The sequence below is a fragment of the Lissotriton vulgaris genome, chromosome 6 (genome assembly GCF_964263255.1).
Source record: "Lissotriton vulgaris chromosome 6, aLisVul1.2, whole genome shotgun sequence".
NCBI lineage: Eukaryota > Metazoa > Chordata > Amphibia > Caudata > Salamandridae > Lissotriton > Lissotriton vulgaris.
Window position 1 is genome coordinate 501,929,621 of NC_141694.1, and position 21,549 is coordinate 501,951,169.

At 44.6% G+C, this 21,549-nt stretch overlaps 1 protein-coding gene across 1 annotated transcript in view; it reads right to left on the reverse strand.

The window, feature by feature from the left end:
* The window catches only part of LOC147707493 (CD109 antigen-like), an 899,009-nt gene that overhangs the window by 469,358 nt on the left and 408,102 nt on the right, over nt 1–21,549 (reverse strand). Inside the window, exon 12 of the mRNA XM_086926509.1 lies at nt 13,233–13,334. Coding sequence (XP_086782635.1) covers nt 13,233–13,334 — 102 coding nt within the window. The remainder of the gene's footprint in view (nt 1–13,232; nt 13,335–21,549) is intronic.

The window sequence follows — 21,549 nt, forward strand, 5'->3', positions numbered from 1 at the left end:
ATACGTTCCGGACAATTCTCCATCTGTGTATGATGCTATTTCCAAGCTGCATAAAATAGCTGCTGAGATACACCCGGACAATGGAACTTGGACACTCTCAGGATGGTTCTGGTCTACGATTGCAACTTTGGGCTGGAAACTGTTGACAATTCTCTGTATACTTGTGGGAGCAATGTTTTTCATATGTTTATGTATTCAATGTGGCCCAGCCTTATGTTCAATGTGTTTATCAGCTTGCTTACCATCAAGGCGAGCTCTTGCCCACGACAAAATGATGATGCACAAAGAGGTGACCCAAATTATGTTAATAGACATCTAGGACGAACATCCTGATTATGTTCATTATGAGGTAGATTCAGCTAAACGCTAAAAGGGTCGTCTGTCGTAAATTGGCCCGTCCGTCTTAGCGATTAGCTGAACCTATACGTTGTCCTTCTTAACTTGGCCATATACGATAAACGCCATTTTGAATGTTGCGGCGGCCATCTTAGATCATGAGCGGCCTCGTGGCCGACGTGCCCTTTAGTCCGTTGTCCGTTCCACTGACCACTCTTGTCTGCCCAGCAACAGGCTATTTTTAGTACTGGTCAAGCCGCACATGCGCAGCTCCCACTGACCCGTAGATCTTCAGGAATGTGCACCAAACTGACCAGTGGAGTGTGCCCCCCTCCAATGAGCTGGCAGTATTCCAAAACATGACCATATATGTCTCAAAAATGTGTCTTAACTTGTGCCGCCTATCTCTTATTGCCCCAAACTGTATATAAACGGGGTCACACCGATGTTCGGTGTGATACCTCTTGCATTGCCGAAGGGTGCTGTTTGAGTGTACCACCACCCCATGGGGTCTTAATAAACTTGTTCTTTGCCTTTTACAGTTTCCGTGCCAACTGTTTTTGAGTGTGAGTGGGTTATCTCCGGAGCGTGTAGGCCTTGGGAACCCGGAATTACTTCAGTGGTACAGTGCGGGTAATTCATTTAAAAAAAAATATATTTTTATTGTCACTCAGTTCAGAGCATAGACAGAACAAATACAATCACTTATAAAAATCAATCCATTGGCTAGCATGTTTAAGGATACAGTAAGTAACAATATGAGCAAGCTTATATGTCAAAAAGCAAACCAAAAATAATTGAACAATAAATGGAACAGCTATTCTAGGCTTCCCAAATGATCAATCATAGACTGCCAGATTTTAATCCCAATTTACTTTTTTCTCATGGATTTAAGACGATACAAATTATATTCTAAATAAAACCAATTATAGAACTTTGCCCGCCACATCTCATATGAGGGTGCTTCGGGCTTCAACCACATAGAGGCAATACATAAGCGGGCAACTGACATAGACATAAAAAAAAATATTGATTTGAATAATACAATGGCTGAGTATCCATATCTTTACATACTCCAAAAATCATCATCTCTCTGGATATCAGCACTTCACAGTTGGAAATATTTGACAGAAATTGTGCAATAGATACCAAAAAAGATTTCAATACAATACAGTAAAAAAATATATGCAGAATGTCCGCGTTATCAGCTTGACACCTATAGCATTTCCCATTATGGATATTACCCCACTTCATCATCTTAACCGCTGTGTGGTATAAATTGGCCCTATTGCCTTAGTTGGTTGGGAGGGCCACTTGGGTGGGGGGTGGGGATGTGTGGGATGGGGGAGGGTTCCTGGGGAGGGCTCACTGGGTGTAGGGGGGGTAGCTTTCGGGGTAAGGGTGTCAAGGGTTTAAAGGGAAAAACACCAGTTCAAAGCATACGTTGTAAGACTGTTGGAGCAAGCTTATTCTTTATGGTATATATTAAGGGCTTTTGTCAACTCAAGGCTCAGATTAGGGTGAATGGTTAGTAATAGTTTACGCATATGTTCGTTTAATGTGTGTGGATTGAACAATACTGGTAAACTTAAACGCGTGATGCGGGAAGTGCGATTAATTAACCCTGATATTATATGCCTTCAGGAAACCCATGTGCCATGGGGGAATCGGAGGATATTAAGTGAATTGGGCTATACATTATTTGTTGCATCACGGCAGACTACTATGAATCGTGGGGTTGCTATTCTGGGGCGGCAAACGATAGCCACTACGGGCAAAACTAAAGCTGATAGTTTAGGGCGTTGGGCAATTGTGGAGTGTATCATTGGGGGGTTAATGTTACAATATGTTTGGTATATGGCTCGAACTTGGACGAAACTCAGACTCGTGAATTTCTGAATGTTGAACTGGCATTGTGGGGTAACCCCTTATTATTAGTGGGTGATTTTAACATACATGGGCAGTCTTTTACTTGGGATTCGCAGTTTACTAGCTAAGCTGGCCGTAAGCCGCATGTTTTTAGAGCATTTTGGCAATTATTGCACCAGCATGGTTTAGTGGATGGTTGGCCAGCGGCTAACCCAGGTGAACCTGGGTATACTTTTCTTTCTTCTTCGCATGAAAAACTGGTTCGCCTAGATTATATTTTTCTACCTAGGTCTTTCATGAGTGGTGCTCGTATGCAGGTAATGCCACAAATCACATCGGATCATGGCCCTGTCGTTCTGGACTTGCCTCCTTTTAAGATACAGCGGGTACAGCGATCAATTTCTTTTAATAAGAAATTACTACTTGATGAAGAATATGTACACCATGTTCAAGTTTGGGCTCAGCAATTTCTTGACTGTAATAGAGGTACAGCATCCCAGGAGATGGTATGGGACAGCTTTAAGGCGGGGCTGCAGGGTGAAACTTGTAGTTATGGATGGTTTCAACAGCGGCAACAGAAAACTGAAATGGATAAATTGTTGGTTGATTTAAAAAATGAAGAACAGCAACTTATTTTGGATATTAGAGCACATCGTGATAGTGAGCTGACACAGACTAAGGATGTTGGTCCTAAGGCAAAGATTAATTATGCCTGGAGTCGTGATATAGCATGCCAATATCAAGCTCATCGAGCAGAGAGATATGAGTATGGTGAGGCTGTTGGAAGGTGCCTAGCCCAAAGACTTCGTGGGCGACAGACACTACAATGTATAGAGGCCTTAGAGAACCATCAGGGTGACTTGGTTGAGTCGATGGATGGTATACTGCAGGTTTTTCAACCGTATTATACTGAGTTGTATACCCAAGAACATCTTCCTCATGATCAGATGGAACAGTTTGTGGCTAGATTTGATCTATTTACAGTGGAGTCTACTATTAGAAAGGAGTTAGAAACACCAATAACGATGTTAGAGCTCGAGATGGCACTTAAGGACCTTGCGCTTGGGAAAGCTGCCGGTCCGGAAAAATTGCCTCTCGCGCTATATCGTTTGTTATTTTCTATTAATAAAGACGATATGCTGGCTACGTTGATCGCTGATCATCGTGGGATGATGCGAGTATAGTTGTCTTCAAAAAGAAAGATACGCCCCTATATCTTCCGGGGTCTTACAGACCCATTTCTTTAATTAATGTCGGTGCTAAGATTTATTCCAAAATTCTTGCTGGCCGTCTAATCCAAGCAGTACCATCATTGGTGTCTCATCATCAGCATGGTTTTCTTCCAGGCAGAAGCACAGTTAATCACCTACATTGTGTGATTGCTGTTTTGGATTATGCATCTGCGCTTCATAAAAATGTTGGTTTGGTGTTTTTAGACGCTGAAAAAGCATTTGACCGTGTGGCGTGGGCATTTATATGGGCTATTATGGGTAAAATGGGTTTTGGACCCCAATTTCAATCTGCTCTACAAACTATGTATAAACGACCAAGGGCTAAGATCTGCTGATGGGGCAGGAGTCATCATTCGTCAATATTACTCGTGGTACGTGGCAGGGATGCCCATGCTCGCCATTATTGTTTGCTATTTATATCGAGCCACTGCTGCAGATGCTAGCGGCCTCTCAGCGTATACAATCAATGGTTGTGGGTGATAGCTATGTACGTGTGTTAGCCTATGCTGACGACATTGCGGTTATTACATCTGATCCTGAACAGGTCTTATCGGAAATTGAAAATATAACACAAGAATTTGGTAGAGTGTCTGAGTATAAACTGAACATTACTAAAACCCAAGTAGTATGTACAGCCGGCTATGCCTTAACGATGCACGTGTTACCCAGGAGGCTAAATATCTAGGTATCAAAATTAGGTTGTCCCTCCAAGAGTTAGTTACGGTTAATTGCACTGATATATTACAATCAGTTAAACATCAGCTGGAAAAGTTCGAATGTCTTCATTTATCAATAGTGGGGCGACGCAATGTTTTAAAGATGTCTATCTTGCCTAAGGTACTTTATTATTTTCGTACTGTGCCACTGGAGCTGCCACGAGTACAATTGACGAAGTTGCAATCATTTGCTGATCGATTTTTATGGGGTTCGAAATCTCCTCGTCGGGCGTCTAAATTTATGACACTCCGGCCTTTAAGAGGTGGATGGGGCGTTCCAAATTTTGCTTTTTACTATTTAGCTTGCCTTCTCCAGAATATTAAAACTATGGTGACTGGGGAGGAACCTCTGACATTTGAAAGCCCTAATATTTATTTGATGCTATTGGGTAGCCAATCTCGACAAATGCTGCTGCGTTTTCCTGAACCAAGTTATTACAAAAGAACTAGGTTCAAGGTTATATTAACAGCATTCAAAGGCTGGCGGTGGGTACTTAAAATTATTTCTCCTAAACATATTAATTTTTATACCACCTGTGACTCAATAGAACTACTCCCTCCTATATTTAGGGACAGCAAGATGCGGACATGGGCGGGTAAGGGCATTGTTTGTTTAGGCAGTATGTTTGATGCTGGCACTATGGCTACATTAGAAGATTTAAAAACAAAATATGCGGTTCCTCAGCATGATTTATTCAAATATTTACAGCTCCGGGACTTTATCTTTAAACATCCAAATGTAGTATCTTTAGGCACTAATGATCTTCTTGAAATTTTGAATAAACCCGTCAGGATTGGGACTTTATATAATAGCCTATTGAGCACACAGAGCGATGATATTGAGGTACAAGAGCGGAAGTGGAGCACTAGACTTGGTATTTCTGATTTATTTGTTCAAGACTCAATAAATATGGCTGCTAAAATTATGTTGACCGCCAATTTACGTTCTCAACATTATAAAACTTCATTTAATTTATACCACAGTGCTGGTAATTAATAGCGAGTTTTCGAAAAATGAAGTGAAAGAGGGAAATAATAGAAATAATTGGTGTAAGAGCAATATTGTGTGTTTAGAGGAGTTCCAACAACTTTTGGGCCTGGTGCGCTTGTACCTGATGAACCATTCAAATCATGACCCTATTGCCTGTAAGGTAACTGCATTTGTGACTGCTTGTTTAGTAGTAAATTATAGCAATTTTTGGTGTTGAGATGAGTTATAACAATTTTTGGCCCTGGTGCCACAGCACCTACTACACATTCAAATCATGACCCTATTGACTGTAAGGTAACTGCACTTGCGATTGCCTGTTCAGTTGTAAAATATTGCAATATTTGGTATTTAGAGGGGTGCATAGAGATTGGGCCCCCTGTGTCACTGCGCTTGCTGCACCATTAAAATCATGTCTCTAGTGCTTGCAAGGTAACCGCACTAGTGACTGCTTATTTAGTAGTTAAATACAGTAATATTTGGTATTTAGAGGAGCTCTGATAACGTTTGACCCGGTGCCACTGCACCTGCAGCACCATTCAAATCATGACCCTGCACTTGTGACTGCCTGTTTAGTCATAAAACATAGCAATATTAGGTGTTTAGTGGGGCTCTTAAAGCTTTTGGTCCTGCTGCTACTGCACCTGCAGCACCATTCAAATCAGGAACCTGTTGTCTGCAAGGTAACTGCGCCTGTGACTGCCTGTTTAGTAGTAAAAGACTGTAGTCTTCTCTGAGCCAATTTAGGGCTTGTTTGATTGACGATCCTCTCACCCCCCAGGCACAGACAGCGGCGCCATTTTGGGTAAGGAGGACAGCGTTCTAGTGCCACGGCCGATTTGGGGCCTTGCACTATAAATTGGACGCAGGGAGCAGATAGGTAACTCGCTAGATTTCACGCTCCTGAGGCGGAAGCCGGGAGTTAGGACACTTCATTCCGAATTTGTGCTTCAATTTCTTTTAATATCGCAATTTTTTAATACCACCTATTTGTCCATCTCAGCACAACTGCCCAATTCTTACCTGCCACATTACATCCTGTTTGCTTGCTTTCCCCCGTGGGACCTCTGTAGTCTTCTCTGAGCTGATTTAGGGCTTGTTTGATTGACGATCCTCTCACCCCCAGGCACAGGCAGGGGGGGCCATCTTGGGTGAGGAGGACAGCGTTCTAGTGCCATGGCCGATTTGGGGCCTTGCACTATAAAATGAACGGCATTCCCCGTCCGCGCAGCGGGCGGGCGCAGCGGGCACACCGATGGCGCGCCAGAGGCAAGCCAGTCTGTGCCAGTCGGTGCCCAGACGGGCCTCGGGCCAGAACCTATGCCCGCTTTTTCTAACGGCTATATCCGTTACACACGGAAGGACCTTCTTCGATTGAGACCCCCTAAAAATACGCTCTGCCATTATGTGCATAAGCAGGAAAACACTTATACTCACTATTGTCTCTGTAGCTCCTATTTACGGGGATTTAATCCTGACTCTCCAGCCCCCACAGATTTGCACATGGCCCTTTTGAATTTTAGGTCCCTCCCCAAGCACTCTCTGGAGATTAATTTTATGCTACAGGACCACAAATTAGATATATTATTCCTTACGGAAACATGGCTAACCGCCAACTCAGAGGCTGACATTGTCCGGGCTCTCCCCCCGGGGTTTCTAATTCACTCTCAGACTAGTCCTTCTGGTAGAGGGGGTGGACTGGCCACACTTTACAAAGATCACTTCGTTTGTAGAGTGAAGGATGGCGGCATTTCCGAGTCTGAAAGCTGCCATTTTTCTTTCCAACTATCTCCTACAATCTCTTTTACAGGCCTTTTAGTGTACCACCCCCCTGGGAACTCTAGCCACTTTGTTAACTCCCTCTTAGAAACAGTTACTGTCCTGGCATCATCCTCCACCAATTTTACCATCCTTGGGGATCTTAATCTTCCTTTTAATGACCCCCTAGACGCAGTGGCGGAGGACCTCCAACTCGATCTTAGATCATACGAGATGTTACTAGTTAATACGGGCGCTACACATAACAAAGGCCACCTTCTTGACCCGGTTTTCACCAATATTCGGTCACTTCAGGCTAGCTCCCCCTTCCCCCTCCCCTGGTCAGACCATTTCTTGATCCCTTTCTCCTGGCAGGGTGAGTTTGAAATATCACAAACCCCTAGGATTTATACTTTGGAAAGGGCTTGGTCTAAGCTCTCCGTTGAGAACTGGACTCACTTACTCGAACACTCCATCCCTCCCCATGATCCGAACCCCGTGATTGCTGACACTAACTTAAATAATTGGCTCACGAGCTCATTAGACCTAATCCTACCAAAAAAAAGACTGGGGAAAAAGACTGGGAGAGTAGGCTCTGCCCCCTGGTATACTCCTGAGCTCAGAATCCTAAGAAAAGACTGTAAGAAGCTCGAGCGTACTTGGAGGAAAGACTGGAGCAATACAAATAAAGATATATACCGTGCTGCTATTAGATCATACAAAATCGCCCTTAGAGATGCCAAGTCAATGTTCTTCGACGAAAGAATCAAAAATTCCTCTAATTCCACCAGAGAATCCTATCAGATTATTAAAGAACTTCTGAAGGTCCCTGACCCCCCATTGTCTCAAGATTTGTCAGGAGCCAAGTGCGATGAATTAGCAAACTATTTTGACTTAAAAATCAAAAATATCTCAATTACCCTGCCTCAACTGGTCAGCCATGCTAACGCCGACAGCCTGCTCCCTGCCGTTGGCCCTCAGCTTAACGCTTTTAATCCAGTCTAAGGTGAGGAATTCCATAAAGTCCTAGCAGCCATGAAAAGCGGCTCCCCTAGTGACCCGGTCCCTATGCGGTCTCTTAAACAGATCGCCACTACCATTGCTACTCCAGCAACTGAGCTCATTAACACCTCACTTTCCCAGGGCATTGTTCCGCCCAGTTGGAAAGGGGCCATTGTAAAGACCCTCTTAAAGAAACCACATCTTGACCCATTGGAGATGGCAAATTTTAGACCCATTTCACTACTCCCAGGATTTAGTAAGATCACGGAAAGATTGGTGAATTTCCAACTTTCCCACTTTCTGGAGTCAAACAAACTTTTGCGGAGCTCTCAAACCGGATTCTGCCCAGGCCAGGGCACAGATACGGCCCTCCTCTTTGTCATCGAGGAGGCATGGTGCATCTTGGACTCAGGGGGATCAGTGGCAGTGATCCTCCTGGATCTGAGTGCAGCCTTTGACACGGTTAATCACGTGTCCTGATTCAGCGCCTGGCTGAGGTGGGTGTAAGGGGCTCCGCCCTGGCTTGGCTAACATCTTACCTGAACAACCGCACTTTTCAGGTCTGGGAAGGCAACTCACGATCTGCCTCAATCCCCCTCCAATGTGGCGTGCCTCAGGGCTCTTCTTTAAGCCCCACATTGTTTAATGTGTACATGGCCCCCCTGGAGGATGTGGTTGTCCCGGTTGGGTTTAAAATTGTAAGCTACGCAGACGACACTCAATTGGTCGTCTCACTCTCCCAACTTCATCAATGCTCGGACAACTTTCATTCTTGCTTGATGAAAATACATGCCTGGATGTGTGATTCCTCTCTCAAATTGAATGGGTCAAAAACCAAAATCATGGTACTAGGTCATAAGGGCACTTTTATACCTACTACCATCTGGCCTGCTTGCCTAGGGGATCCCCCCAGCCCAAAAAAAGATATTAAAAGCTTAAGGGTCTGGTTGGAACAGGACCTCTTGCTTAAAACACAAGCAAAAACACAGCAGGAACCTGCTTTGGCCTTCTACGGTCTGCTCGTAAAGTTCTTCCTCTCCTTCCCCAGCATTCTAGGAAGCTGTTAGTGCAAGGACTAGTTTTGTACAGACTGGACTACAGTAATGCCATCTTTTTGGGAGCCCCTGAAGCCACCATCAATAAACTTCAAAAGACACAAAATGCCGCAGCTTGGCTATTAACGGGTACTTCAGTTAGGACGTCAGCAAAACCTGCACTTAAATCGCTTCATTGGCTCCCCATCCGTGAAGGGATTACGTTTAAATCTTTACGTATCGTTCATAAACTGCTTCAAGGTAAGGGACCCGCTATCATGAAGAGTCTAGTTACACCCTACAAGGCTAGTAGGCCCCTGCGCTCTGACAACGAGTGCCTTGCGAGAGTGCCAAGATTCAAGAAGGCACGCACAGGAGGCAGCCGTTTTTCGGTTAATGCGGCGTTACTGTGGAACTCCCTTCCTTCTAAATTTTGCATGGAACCCTGTCATCTGTATTTCCGGAAGTTCGTGAAAAGCTTCCTTTTCCCCAAGTGACCTTTTGTCTTCCATTCTCCCCCTTGAGCCGGACTCTAGTGCAGCGCTGGGATGCCTCCGGGTAACCATGCGCTTTATAAAACTGCTTACTACTACTACTACTTACTACTTTCTGTACCCCTTTTGCTTGGTTCTGCACTGCTATTGCTTCTTTCTGCAACTCTGTTCCAAATTTCTGCATCCCTGTTGCCTCTTTCTATACCCCTCGTACCTCTTTCTGCACCTTTCTTCCGTCCGTCTGCACTCCTGTTCCCTGTTTCTGTACCTCTTTTGCCTGTTTCTGCACCTGTTGCTTCTTTCTGCAATTTGCTTGCCTCCTTCTGCGCCTGTTGCTTCTTTCTGCACCTCTCTTCCCTCTGTCTACACTCCTGTTGCTTTATTCTGCACTTCTCATGCTTCTTCTGCGCCTGTCCTGCTTCTTTCTGCACCCATGCTCTCTTTCTGCACTCGTCTTCCTTCTTTCTGCACTTCTCTTGCCACTTTCTGCACCTCACTTGACTCTTTCTGCACCTCTCTTGCTTCTTTCATCTATTCTCTTGCCTCTTTCTGCACTTCTCTTGCCTGTGTCTATACCTCTTTTACCTCTTTCTCTATCTCTCTTGCCTCTTTTTGTACCTCACGTGCTTCTTTCTGTACCCCTCTTACCTCTTTGTATACCCATCTTCCCTCTTTGTACAATCCTCTGGCCTCTTTCTACATCATTCTTCCCTTTTTCTGCAAAGCTATTGCCTCTTTCTGTTCTTATTTTGCTTCTTTCTGCACTTCTCCTACCTCTTTCTGCACCCTTTGGGCCACTTTTGGCACCTCTGTTGCTTCTTTCGACACTTCTCTATCTTCTTTCTGTACTCCTTCTGCTTCTTTCTGTCCCTCTCTTGCCTCTTTGTGCACCTCTCTTACCCCTTTCTGCATCCCTCTTGCCTCTTTTACACCTCTGTTGGTTCTTTCTGCACTGCTCTTGGTTCTTTCTGCACCTCTTTGTAAATCTCTGCATCCTCTTTTGCCTCTGTCCGGACCCCGTTCCCCTCCTTCTGCACCTCTCTTGCTTCTTTCTGAACTTCGCTTGCCTCTTTCTGTACTCAAATGGGAAGTGCAAGCTGTCAAGTTTAAAGGTCTGCATGCTCTGGTGACTGAGGTACATGTCGACTTGTATATGTATTCTTACATGTGTTATGCATCTGAAGATGGTAGCTTAAAAAGTGGCTAACTTCTCCTAAAGGTGGTTAAGTCTTCTCAGTTCTACTTTGCCATTCGGTTGCACAGGCAGACATGTCTTATGTATATCTGTGTTATAGAGCCTCTCAAATATACCATTGAATAACCATGTGCCCTGTATTGTGAGCAGAAAGAAATGCATACACCTTTTTTTATACAAATTTACAGAGTATGTTGTTTGAAACGCAGGTATTTAAGTGTTTGTATCTTTATTTTCATTTAACATGTCACTAGGTAAAAGCATAGACAAGCATGCATACCTTCACAAACTTGGTCAGACTTACAACAGTTATATAATTAGGATTGCTGTTTTATATTTGATAGGCCTAACATTCTGAGCAGTCGATTAATATGGAAACTTCAAGAGAAAAGTGATTTTTAAGACATCTCCGGAGAAGGTTTAGTGATTAGGGTACTTTGTATGAGTCTGTTGTAAGGTACAGTCAAACTAGGCCTCTTTCTCCACCTCTGTTGGTTCTTTCTGCACATCTCTTGCTTCTTTCTGACCCTTTCTTCCTCTTTCAGGACTTCTGTTTCCTCTTTCTGCATTGCTCTTGCTTCTTTCTGCACCTTTCTTCTTTCTGCACATCTCTTGCCTCTTTCTGTACTTCTCTTGCCTCTTTCTGTGCCCTTCTTCCTCTTTCTGCACATAACCTACCTATGTAGGCATAGTTAAAAATTACCATTTAAAAAAACCTTAAAAATTCACTAAAAAAACACTGGTTTCAGGGACGTTATAGGTGTACAATTGTCTGAGTGGGAGTGTATGGGTGCGTGAGTGTCTGAGTGGGTGCATGAGTGGGTCTGTGAGTGGATGCGTAAATGTCTGAGTGTGTGTGTGTGTTTGTCTCAGTGGGTCTGTGAGTTGGTGTGATAGTGTCAGTGTGTGTGTGTGTGTGTGTGTGTGTGTGTGTGTGTTTGTATGGGTCAGTGAGTGGATGTGAGACTGCCTGAGTGGGTCTGTGAGTGGGTGTGAGAGTTTCTCAATAGGTCTGTGAGTAGGTGTGAGAGGGTCTAAGTGAGTCTACCTATGGGTATGTGAGTGTCTGAGTGGGTCTGTGAGTGGTTGACAGATTGTCAGAGTGGGTGTGTGAGTGGGTATATGAGTGTCTGAGTTGGTGTGTGAGTTGGTATGACTGTGTCTGAGTGGGTCTATAAGTGGCTATGATCGTGTCTAAGTGGGTCTATGACCTGGTGTGTGAGTGGCTGAGTGAGTCAGTGAGTGGGTGTAAGATTGTGAGAGTGGGACTTTGAGTGGGTATATGAGTGTCTGAACAGGTCAGTGAGAGGGTGTAAGAGTGTCTGAGTGGGTTTGTGAGTAGGTGTATGAGAGAGTGTATTTTTTCAAAAGAATTCACAGAATCTGCTGTGATGGTACATGGGGCCCCACTTAGCATCACAGCAGGTTTGCAAAACCTTGCACCTGAAAAAAAATATACAGTGCCTCTACCATGACCCCTTCTACTACATTAAAGCTAAATGTTTGCAACCTGGGACAGTTCCCCAATCTCTAAAATGGTGGCAACAACTTTCTACTCAGGTTGTGATAGGCCAATCATGGCATTGCTGTTGGTGCATGAATTCGTGAATCGTCACAATGGATTTTCACCTCTAGATATCTATAATTCTTTTTCCATTATTATCTCAGAAAGTACTGAACGGTTTAACACTAAATCAGAAAAAGGGCTCTTTCTGGACCAAGATCTAGCTTTCAGCCAAATTTGGTGTAATTCTGCTCAGGGATTCAGGGTGCCGTTTTGTGTCTAAAATCTCTATGGGAATTAACATTGGACACACTCTTTTTGGCCCCCCTTTTCTTGGCCACTGCTTTAACAGATCACCCAGAAACTTTCCAAGCACTAGACAAAGTGGGGCACATTTTTTTTGTGAAGATCCATCAAACGGCGCCAAAGTTATAAGCAAGTCAAAAAAACACTTTTCCTATGGAAACTAGGTCCTAACTATAACTATCTACTGGTGAACGCCAGTAGGTATTATGTATGTGTGTATGTATGTATGCATATATATATATACACACACACACACACACACACACACACACACACACACACACACACATATGTATATATATTCACTGAAATAAACATAGGTTTCAGGGGCATTAGAGTTAGCTGGACATTTCGCTCATACAAAACCATTTAAATTCCCTTGTTATAGTTAGTTGATCTATCATGTGTGATAGGTGACTTTCACATACATACACTGGTACGCAAGAGTTTGATTTATTTATATTCAGGTAGCTCAAGGTTTTGTGACTGGCTCTCTATCAGTCACCAACATGGTCACATGTTAATGGAATGCTTAAACCAGATATAGGCTACTATTCACAACAGTTCTAAGGTTTTAGATGTGCTGAAGCTTTCTTAAGTTTAGCCTGGAATTCTCATTATTTTTCACATATTGTGTTGTATTAAAAGAAGAAAAGAAAAAAGGCTTAGCCCACAGGTGGAGGGGGTGGAGCGATGGGACTTTTTTTATAAAGAAAGTTTCCAGGGCACATTGCAGATCATGAAAAAATGACTCATTTAAATATAATACTGGTAAATGGAATGTAGAAAAATCATTACCTTAAGCTCCTGTGCTTGCTTTGCAATCTGAATATAAGCCCTACTAGGGGAGGAAAATACATGCTCGATATGTAGATGTTGAACAGTGCCCAGGAAACTGGCCTGAAATGTAATGACAATAGAATTAAAATGCAGCTCGACACCTCAACAAAGTATTAAATTCAATATTTAAAGTAAGCATGCAATATTATTGTTATGAGGATGGGTGCTTAATATATCGTGTCCAAATGTCTTGAGAGTAATCCTAGGGCCTCCTGTTTCTGCACAAACCAATGGAGGCCAAAACATGTTCATGACAGACATAAAACATAAATCAACAAGTCACGACTTTTAGAAATGGCAATGATTACATTTTTAGGTTGAGCCTATCAGACAGCGCAAGATGTCTGCTTGAACAATACCTATTGTGATCTTACCAAAATCTTACAGTGAGCTTAGAGCCCACCCATTGCTTAACATTGGATGTCTTTATTGTCATCTCTTTATCATCACCTCTTGAAGGATGGCTTGCATCCTTCCCTGGATAACAACAGGTAACTACTTTGTAGGTCTTGCTGAACATCGTACATGCACTGTTGCTGTGAGGGATATGGTATACAGTAAAGGGCTAGGAACCTGCCCATTACTTACCATTTGCTGGCTTGATTGGCATTAGTTTTTGTTGTCTCGTAATGGGCCACCATATGCCTCATGGACCAAGTACTAATTGGTTTGATTTGATTAGTGTCCTTCCGCTGCTCGCTGTGTGATTCATGGTGTTTTTTTATTTTTTCTGTCCATCATTTCCACTTTTATGCTACTCTTTTGGCTTGCCTTTAACTTCTGGTCGAAAGCTTTGTTTGCTGTTGCCTTAGTTTTGCACTGCAGCACTTCCTTGTATAGCACCAAACAAATGGTACTGAATAGTGACTTTATAAAGTGCCTCACTTCTTGGCAGAGCCACAGTTAACCCATTTATCATTAAAACCTATGTCCTCAGTCTTAAATTGTTTCCCTACTCTTCTCTGTGCATACAAAGTATGTGTCAGTTTAAAGTGCTCCAGTTTTGTGCAGCACCGCAAATGCAACTATTTCTCGTTAAAGCCTGTGCCTAAATCCTTATTCTGATATGTATTCCATCAAAAGCGCTTTGAGGCATCCTATATTTATATCCACTTAGGTGCAAGAGATGTAGCCTAACTGCCACAGCTACTCTCCACTCCAATCTATCCCACTCGACACCAATGTACCCCACTCCACTACATTATACCCCAATCCACTCTGCTCTACCCAAATCTACCCCACTCCACCCCAATCTTCCCCACTCCTCTCCAATCCACCCCAATTTACATCACTCCAATCTACCCCACTCCAATCCACTTCAATCGACCTCACTAAAATCTATCCCTCTCCACTCTAATCTACCCACTTCACTCTCCACCAAAATCTAACCTATTCCATTGCAATCTACCCCACGCCACTCATATCTACTCCACTGCATTCTACCCCACTCCAATCCACGCCACTCCAATCCACCCCACTCCAATCCAATCCACCCCACTCCAATCCACCCCACTCCAATCCAATCCACCCCACTCCAATCCAATCCACCCCACTCCAATCCAATCCACCCCACTCCAATCCAATCCACTCCAATCCAATCCACCCCACTCCAATTCACCCCACTCCAATCCACCCCACTCCAATCCACCCCACTCCAATCCAATCCACCCCACTCCAATCCAATCCACCCCACTCCAATCCACCCCACTCCAATCCAATCCAATCCACCCCACTCCAATCCAATCCACCCCACTCCAATCCACCCCACTCCAATCCACCCAACTTCAATCTACCTCACTTCAATCTACCTCACTCCACTCTAATCTACCCACTCCACTCTAATCTACCCACTCCACTCTAATCTACCCACTCCACTATCCACCAAAATCTAACCTATTCCACTCCAATCTACACCACTCAGCTCTACCCCCAGTTCACCCCTCATCACTTCAATCGGCTCCAATCCAATCTAGGCCAATCTACCTCACTCCCCTACAGCCCATCCCAATCTACCCCAAACTATCCCACTCCACTTCAAACAATCTACCCCATTCCACTCCACTCTACCCCACTCCAATCTACCCTACTCCAGTGTACCAGATCCCACTCCAATCTACCCCATTCCAATCTATAATCTACCCACCCCCTCCACTCCAATCCACCAAACTACACTATACCCCATTTATCCCACTCCACTACAATCTACCCCACTCCATTCCATCCCATCCCACTCCATTCCAATCTAAGTCAAACTGCCGAAAGGTACCCCAATCCACTCCACTCCACTCTACCCCACTCTAATCTACCCCTCGTCACTCCAATCTACCCCACTCCACCCCAATCTACCCCACTCTACAACACTCCAGTCTACCCCACTTTACTCTAATCTACCCCAATCTACCCAACTCCACTCCAATGTACCCCACTCCAATCCACCCCAATCTACTAACGACAATCTCCATTCCACCCCATCTACCCCACTCCAATCTACTCCTCTCCACTCATTCCTATCTACTTCAATCTACCCCACACCAGTAAAATCTACCCCATTCCCCTGTACCCTACTCCACCCGAACCTACCCCACTACACTCATACCAGTCTACCCCAATCTACCTCACCCCCTCCCAATCTACACCACAGCACTCCACCCCAATTTACTCTACCCACTCCCTCCAATCTACCCCACTCCACTCCAATCTACCCACTCCACTCCAATCTACCCCACTCCATTCTACTCCACTCCACTCTACCCCACTCTACCTCACCACACTCCAGTCTACCCACTTTACTCAAATTTACCCCACTCCAGTCTAATCTCCCCCACTCTAATCTACCCCAATCTATCCCACTCTTCCCCACTCCATAATTCCCCAATCTACCATACTCCACTCTACTCTACCACACTACGCTCCACTCTAATCTACCCCAATCTATCACACTCCACTCCAAAATACCCCAATCGACCACACTCCACTGACTCCAATCTACCCAGATCTGCTCCACTCCGCCTCAATCTACCCTACTCCCTTCAATATACCCCAATCCATTCTACTCCACTCAACCGCAATCTACCTAATACCACTCCAATATATCCAAATCTGCCCCACTCCACTATTTACCCCCACTTTAATCGAACCCACTTCACTCCAAAATACCCCACTTCATTCTATTCCACTCCAATCTACCTCACTACATTCCAATCCACCCCACTCCACTCAAATCTACTCCACTACAAACCACCCCTCCACCCTCCCCACTACAATCTTATCCAATGTACCAAACTTCACTCTACACCGCACCACTTGAATCTATCCCACTTCACTCCAATATACTCCATCTAACTCAAACCACTCCAATCCACCCCAATCTACCTTGATCTATCCCACTCCACTTCACTTCACCCAATCTACACAACTCCACTCTAATCCAATCTGCCCCACTCCACCCTCATCTACCCACTCCAATCTACCTCACTCCACTCCACTCCGCTCCACTCTTCAATCTACCCCATGGCACTCTCTTCCACTCCAATCCAATCCAATCCACCACACTACATTTTATCCCAATATATCCCACACCACTCAAATCTGCCCCACTCCATACCAATCTACCCCACTCTACACCAATCTACTCAATCTACCCCAATCTACCCCAATCCACCCATCTACCCTAATCAAACCATTTCACTCCACTCTACCCCACTCCACTGCAGTCTACTTCACTACTCTCTCTCCACTGCAATCTACCCCACTCCATTCCAAGCAACCCCACTCCAATCTACCCCAATCCACCCCACTCCACTTTAATCTACCCCAATCCAACCCACCTCACTCCAATCTACCCAGTACACCCCAATCACTCCAATCTACCCCTCCAGTCAAATCTACCCCACTCCATATAAATCTACCACACTTAACCCCACTACATTCACTCCATTATACCCAAGCATACCTCATCCCCCCTTCTACCCAACTACATGCAACTCACCCATATTTAGCCCATTCCACTCACTCCAATCCATCCCAATCTACCCCATTCCACTCCAATCTATCTGAAAGTACCCGCTCTACTCCATTCCAATCTACTCCAATCTAATATACCCTAATCTCCCCCACTCCACTCTACTCTACCCTAATGTAACCCACTCCACCCCATTACATTCCACCCCAATCTATCTTGATCTACCTCACTCCACTCCAATCTGCCCTGTGACCCAAAGTACACAAAAAAGTAATGAATGGAATGCATGAATTAATCTCAGCCCCTGCTATGTACTTGGGCTGCATACTTGTGTTTTGGTTCAGGGAGGACCTGGGTTGGTAGTTCAGGCTTACTGTTCTGATGGAGGACGGGGGAGACTCATTTGCAAACAGCTGGGACAAACTGAGGTGACACGGTGTGCAAAATACCAATGGATTGGGATGCACCCGAGTAACTACCAGTGGCTGAGATTCATTCATGCATGACATCCATCACCTTTTCGTATACATTAGTGTTTGTGGAGGGGGGCATGTGGCCCTGTTCCCCAAGCCAATTTCAGACAGAGGGACCCCATCCCCGGGGCCTAATCAATTATATGGGGATGGGAGGCCCGCGGCGGCCCTTGCCAGGCTGATTTAGGCCCCGGGGGAAGTCATCTCCTGGGGCCTGGCAGTACTTTGAGGAGGAGAGGGGGCATGTGGCCCCCCTTCCCAGTCAGCCCAGGTACCTCATTCCCTGGGTCGGAGCAGCATTTTTATTTGGCTCTGCTCCCCTGACTGATATCGGCTCCACTGACCTCAGCCCAGCAGCTTCGCGAAGGGGAAGGGGGGCACATGGCCCTCCTTCCCAGGTCGATTTCTGCCTAGGGGACCTCATCCCCGGGGCCTAGCTCAGCCAATGGTGGTCACTCTGTCAGTGGGGTACACAGGGGGAGCCAGTGGACCAAGCGGACTCCCCACATCCAGCAGGAGCTGGCATTGCTTGAGCCGCAGGGAGCAGCTCCAAATGATGCTTCCTGCAGACTGGAGCAAAATTTAGATCTGTTTCCCAGGGAAACAGCTCTAAAGTCTGCTCCCAGCGGGTGGGGGCATTTTTGAAGCTTCCGCCCTATGGGAGCGGATTTGGTGTTTGCTCCCGATAGGTGGCAGATTTCAAAATGCTTTTGCCAAGTGAGAGCAAGCGCAGATCTCCCTCGCTTAAAGGAATCGGCCCTAGGGGTGGGCTCCCCAGGGCCTCTCGAGGCACATGGTAGGGGGCTGTGTGGCCCCCCTACTCATACAAAGACTATTCTGCACTGGGGGTAGGCTCCTGGGGGCCTCTTGAGGACAGGGGAGGGGAGCCACTTGGCCCCCTCCCCATACAAATTAATGTTGGCCCCAGGGGTGAGCTCCTCGGAGCCCCTGGCAGCTCTTTTTTTTGGTTTCAGTCAGGGTCCCTCTGGGTTTTCCCCATGGGGCCTAGGGAATCCCTTCCCTGCCCCCATATATCTTTATTTTTTACAACTTCAGGACGGGAGCTAAGTGCCAGAGTCCAAATTTGGCTGCCAATACCATTTTTCTAATGTTTTCTGACAGCCAATCAGATCGCTCACTCTCACAGAAGGCTGACACCTATGGAAGTGAAATGGCCCTAGGGAAATAAAGCTCCCTGGGCCAATCAAAATGCTCCATTTTTAAGTTATCACTCCCATGAGAGGCTGTGACATTTTCATTAGCCCAACCATCCAAATATGTATTTTTTTAACCCTTAATATCGAAAATCTGAACAGATTTACAGTAAATCACAAAAAGCACAATCTATGGATGGACCTAGATCTGGCTTCCTGCGAAATTTGGTTCATTCCATTCAGCAGTTTTTGCTGTAGCCTTGTCTAAAGAAGTCTGTGGAAAATGCATGTTGATTTTATGTTTTGGGAACACCTTTCTTTCTCAGACCCTGCTTGACATATCACCCAAACCTTTCCAAGAAGGAGTGGAGGTTAATAAGGTTTTTTTGGGAAAAGTTTTGTTAAGGTTCATCAAATAGGTCCAAAGTTATTAGCAAACCAAAAAACGCTCTTTCTATGGAAAGGTCAACCTATCTATAGCTACCTAGTGGTATATATTGTAAAAAAATATACGTAAGGAGCAAAGACTTGCGTTCTAAAGACAGTAATTGCTACTTTAAATGAAACTACGGAGTAAAGTCATAAAAAGTAACGCCTGAGGAGTAAAGGCATGAGGACTAAAAGTTTGTGAACTATCTAATATTCTGGGGGAGTTTTGGTGCCCTGAGGTGAGCGCCACAGTTTGGTAGCTAGGAAAGAGAACCAACATCTCTGAAAATATGGGTGACTAGATGTCTAGATGGAGTACACAGAGAAGCTGAAGGAAAGCATGGGAACAAATTGTCCTTAAAGAATTAAGGTCCTTGCAGAGAACCAGAAGAGTGAGGAAGACGTGTCAAAGTGAGATCGGCTGCGACAATTTGAATAATTTGCAACCTGTGGACTAGGTAAGCTGGCTATCCAAATTAAGAAAATATTTGGGTCTGTATGTAATCAGGGTTTGGGCTATGGTACGACAAACTTCAAACGGAAGGTATGCAAAGAGGTTTTATTTAACATCCGGATTAATGAGAAGCAGTTTCCGTTAACCTGGTTGTTCCCCCTCTTTCTCTTGTCAAATCAATCAAATAAGAGATCTCAACAATCATAGCATCTGGTTTCAGGGTTAGGGCGCAGGCATCTAATTCACCAGGCCCCAACCGGGAGACCAAGGAGAGGATTGTTTTCTAAAGGAAATGATCTCAGTCTTATTTTTTTATAACTCTTTTTATAGGGTTCAATACTTGTACAACAACATCAGCATACACAGAAAAATGAAGCTGCACAGTACTTGAATATACCCACTTCAGCAAGTTCTCATTACATGCAATCACATCAGACATCTTAACCAAAGTTTATGATGTTTTTCTGGGCAGCTGTGGAATTTGTATACACATTTTTCTGCCATGGCACATTCCACACTCCCCTTTCAGCTATCAGACGTTTTTGCTCAGATCTCCAATGACGTGCTATGTCCCTTTTGGTGATAAGAAACACCAAAGCTACAAGAATTCTTGTATATGGACTCCCACCTCACTCATCCATCAGCCCTAGAAAAATCAATTTTAGTTCTCACTCCACTGATCTACCCATAACCTGCATCCGTGTGTGGCACGTGTTTTTCCAGTATCGTATTGCAGGGTATTCCTATATCATATGAAAAAAGGTGCCTTGGTGTTGTTGACATCTTATGCACAGTGGGTCTAGACCTCTCTTTATTTTATTTAGCCATGTGGGGCTGTAGTATATTCTGTGTAGGTATTTAAGTTAAATTTGCCCAGTCTCATATATATTGCAAGCGTCCTAGGTGCCATTTTGGCCTCTACCCAGTCTCCCTCTTCTAAGGGGGCACACATCGCCTTCCCTTCATTCCCTCCGTTGCACCATGGAGTCAGGGGTAATATTTACCAGGGTGCTACAGAAGAGATTCTATTCTTCCCTATTTGTGATTCAACGATATGTGCCTCTAAGGGGTAGTCTCAGTATTATTGTTGTTCATCCTCAAATAGTTGAAGGTCATCCACTCTGCTACAGCTGACATACAAGTTTTAAAAGTCTCTTGAACGGAAAGAGTTTCAGCTGAGAAGTTAAGGATGATTTTTGTATCATCAGCATAAACCATGCTGTCAAAGGAGGAGAGTAAAGAGGTTAGATGAGCCATGTAGACCGTAAACAGGATTAGACAAAGGGAGGAGCCTTTGGGACCAGAAATCTCTAGATTGTGCTTTGGGGCACTGTTAAGCAGAATACATGTGTGGGTTTGGTCGAGGGTAGTGGGTGTGTGCTACACCAACTTGCTTTGCAAATTATTAACATGAGGCGAGTTAAATAATGAGAATTCACAGCAGTGGCATAAAAAAAGCCTTTGAATGTGTAGGATGGCCTAAGTAAAATCGGAAAGTTCTTCATTTGCAGCATGTGCAGAATATCTAGGGAATAGGTGATAGCTCCTGGAGAGTGCAGGGGTCAAAGAGTAGGATTTAGGGCTCTGGGTACGGATGGGCATAGATGGCTTTCTTAGGCACACCTTTGGTGTACCTGCTGCACGGACATACAGTTGTGTCCCTTAAATAAGATGGCATTTGGCTAGGAGGCATGTTGAGTCTAGACTAGAGTGCTGACCTAGTGTCATATAAATAAAATAGTGGACAGAATAAAAACACCATTCTGGACCCCAGTTGTTCGAATACCATGCTGGAACCTCCCTT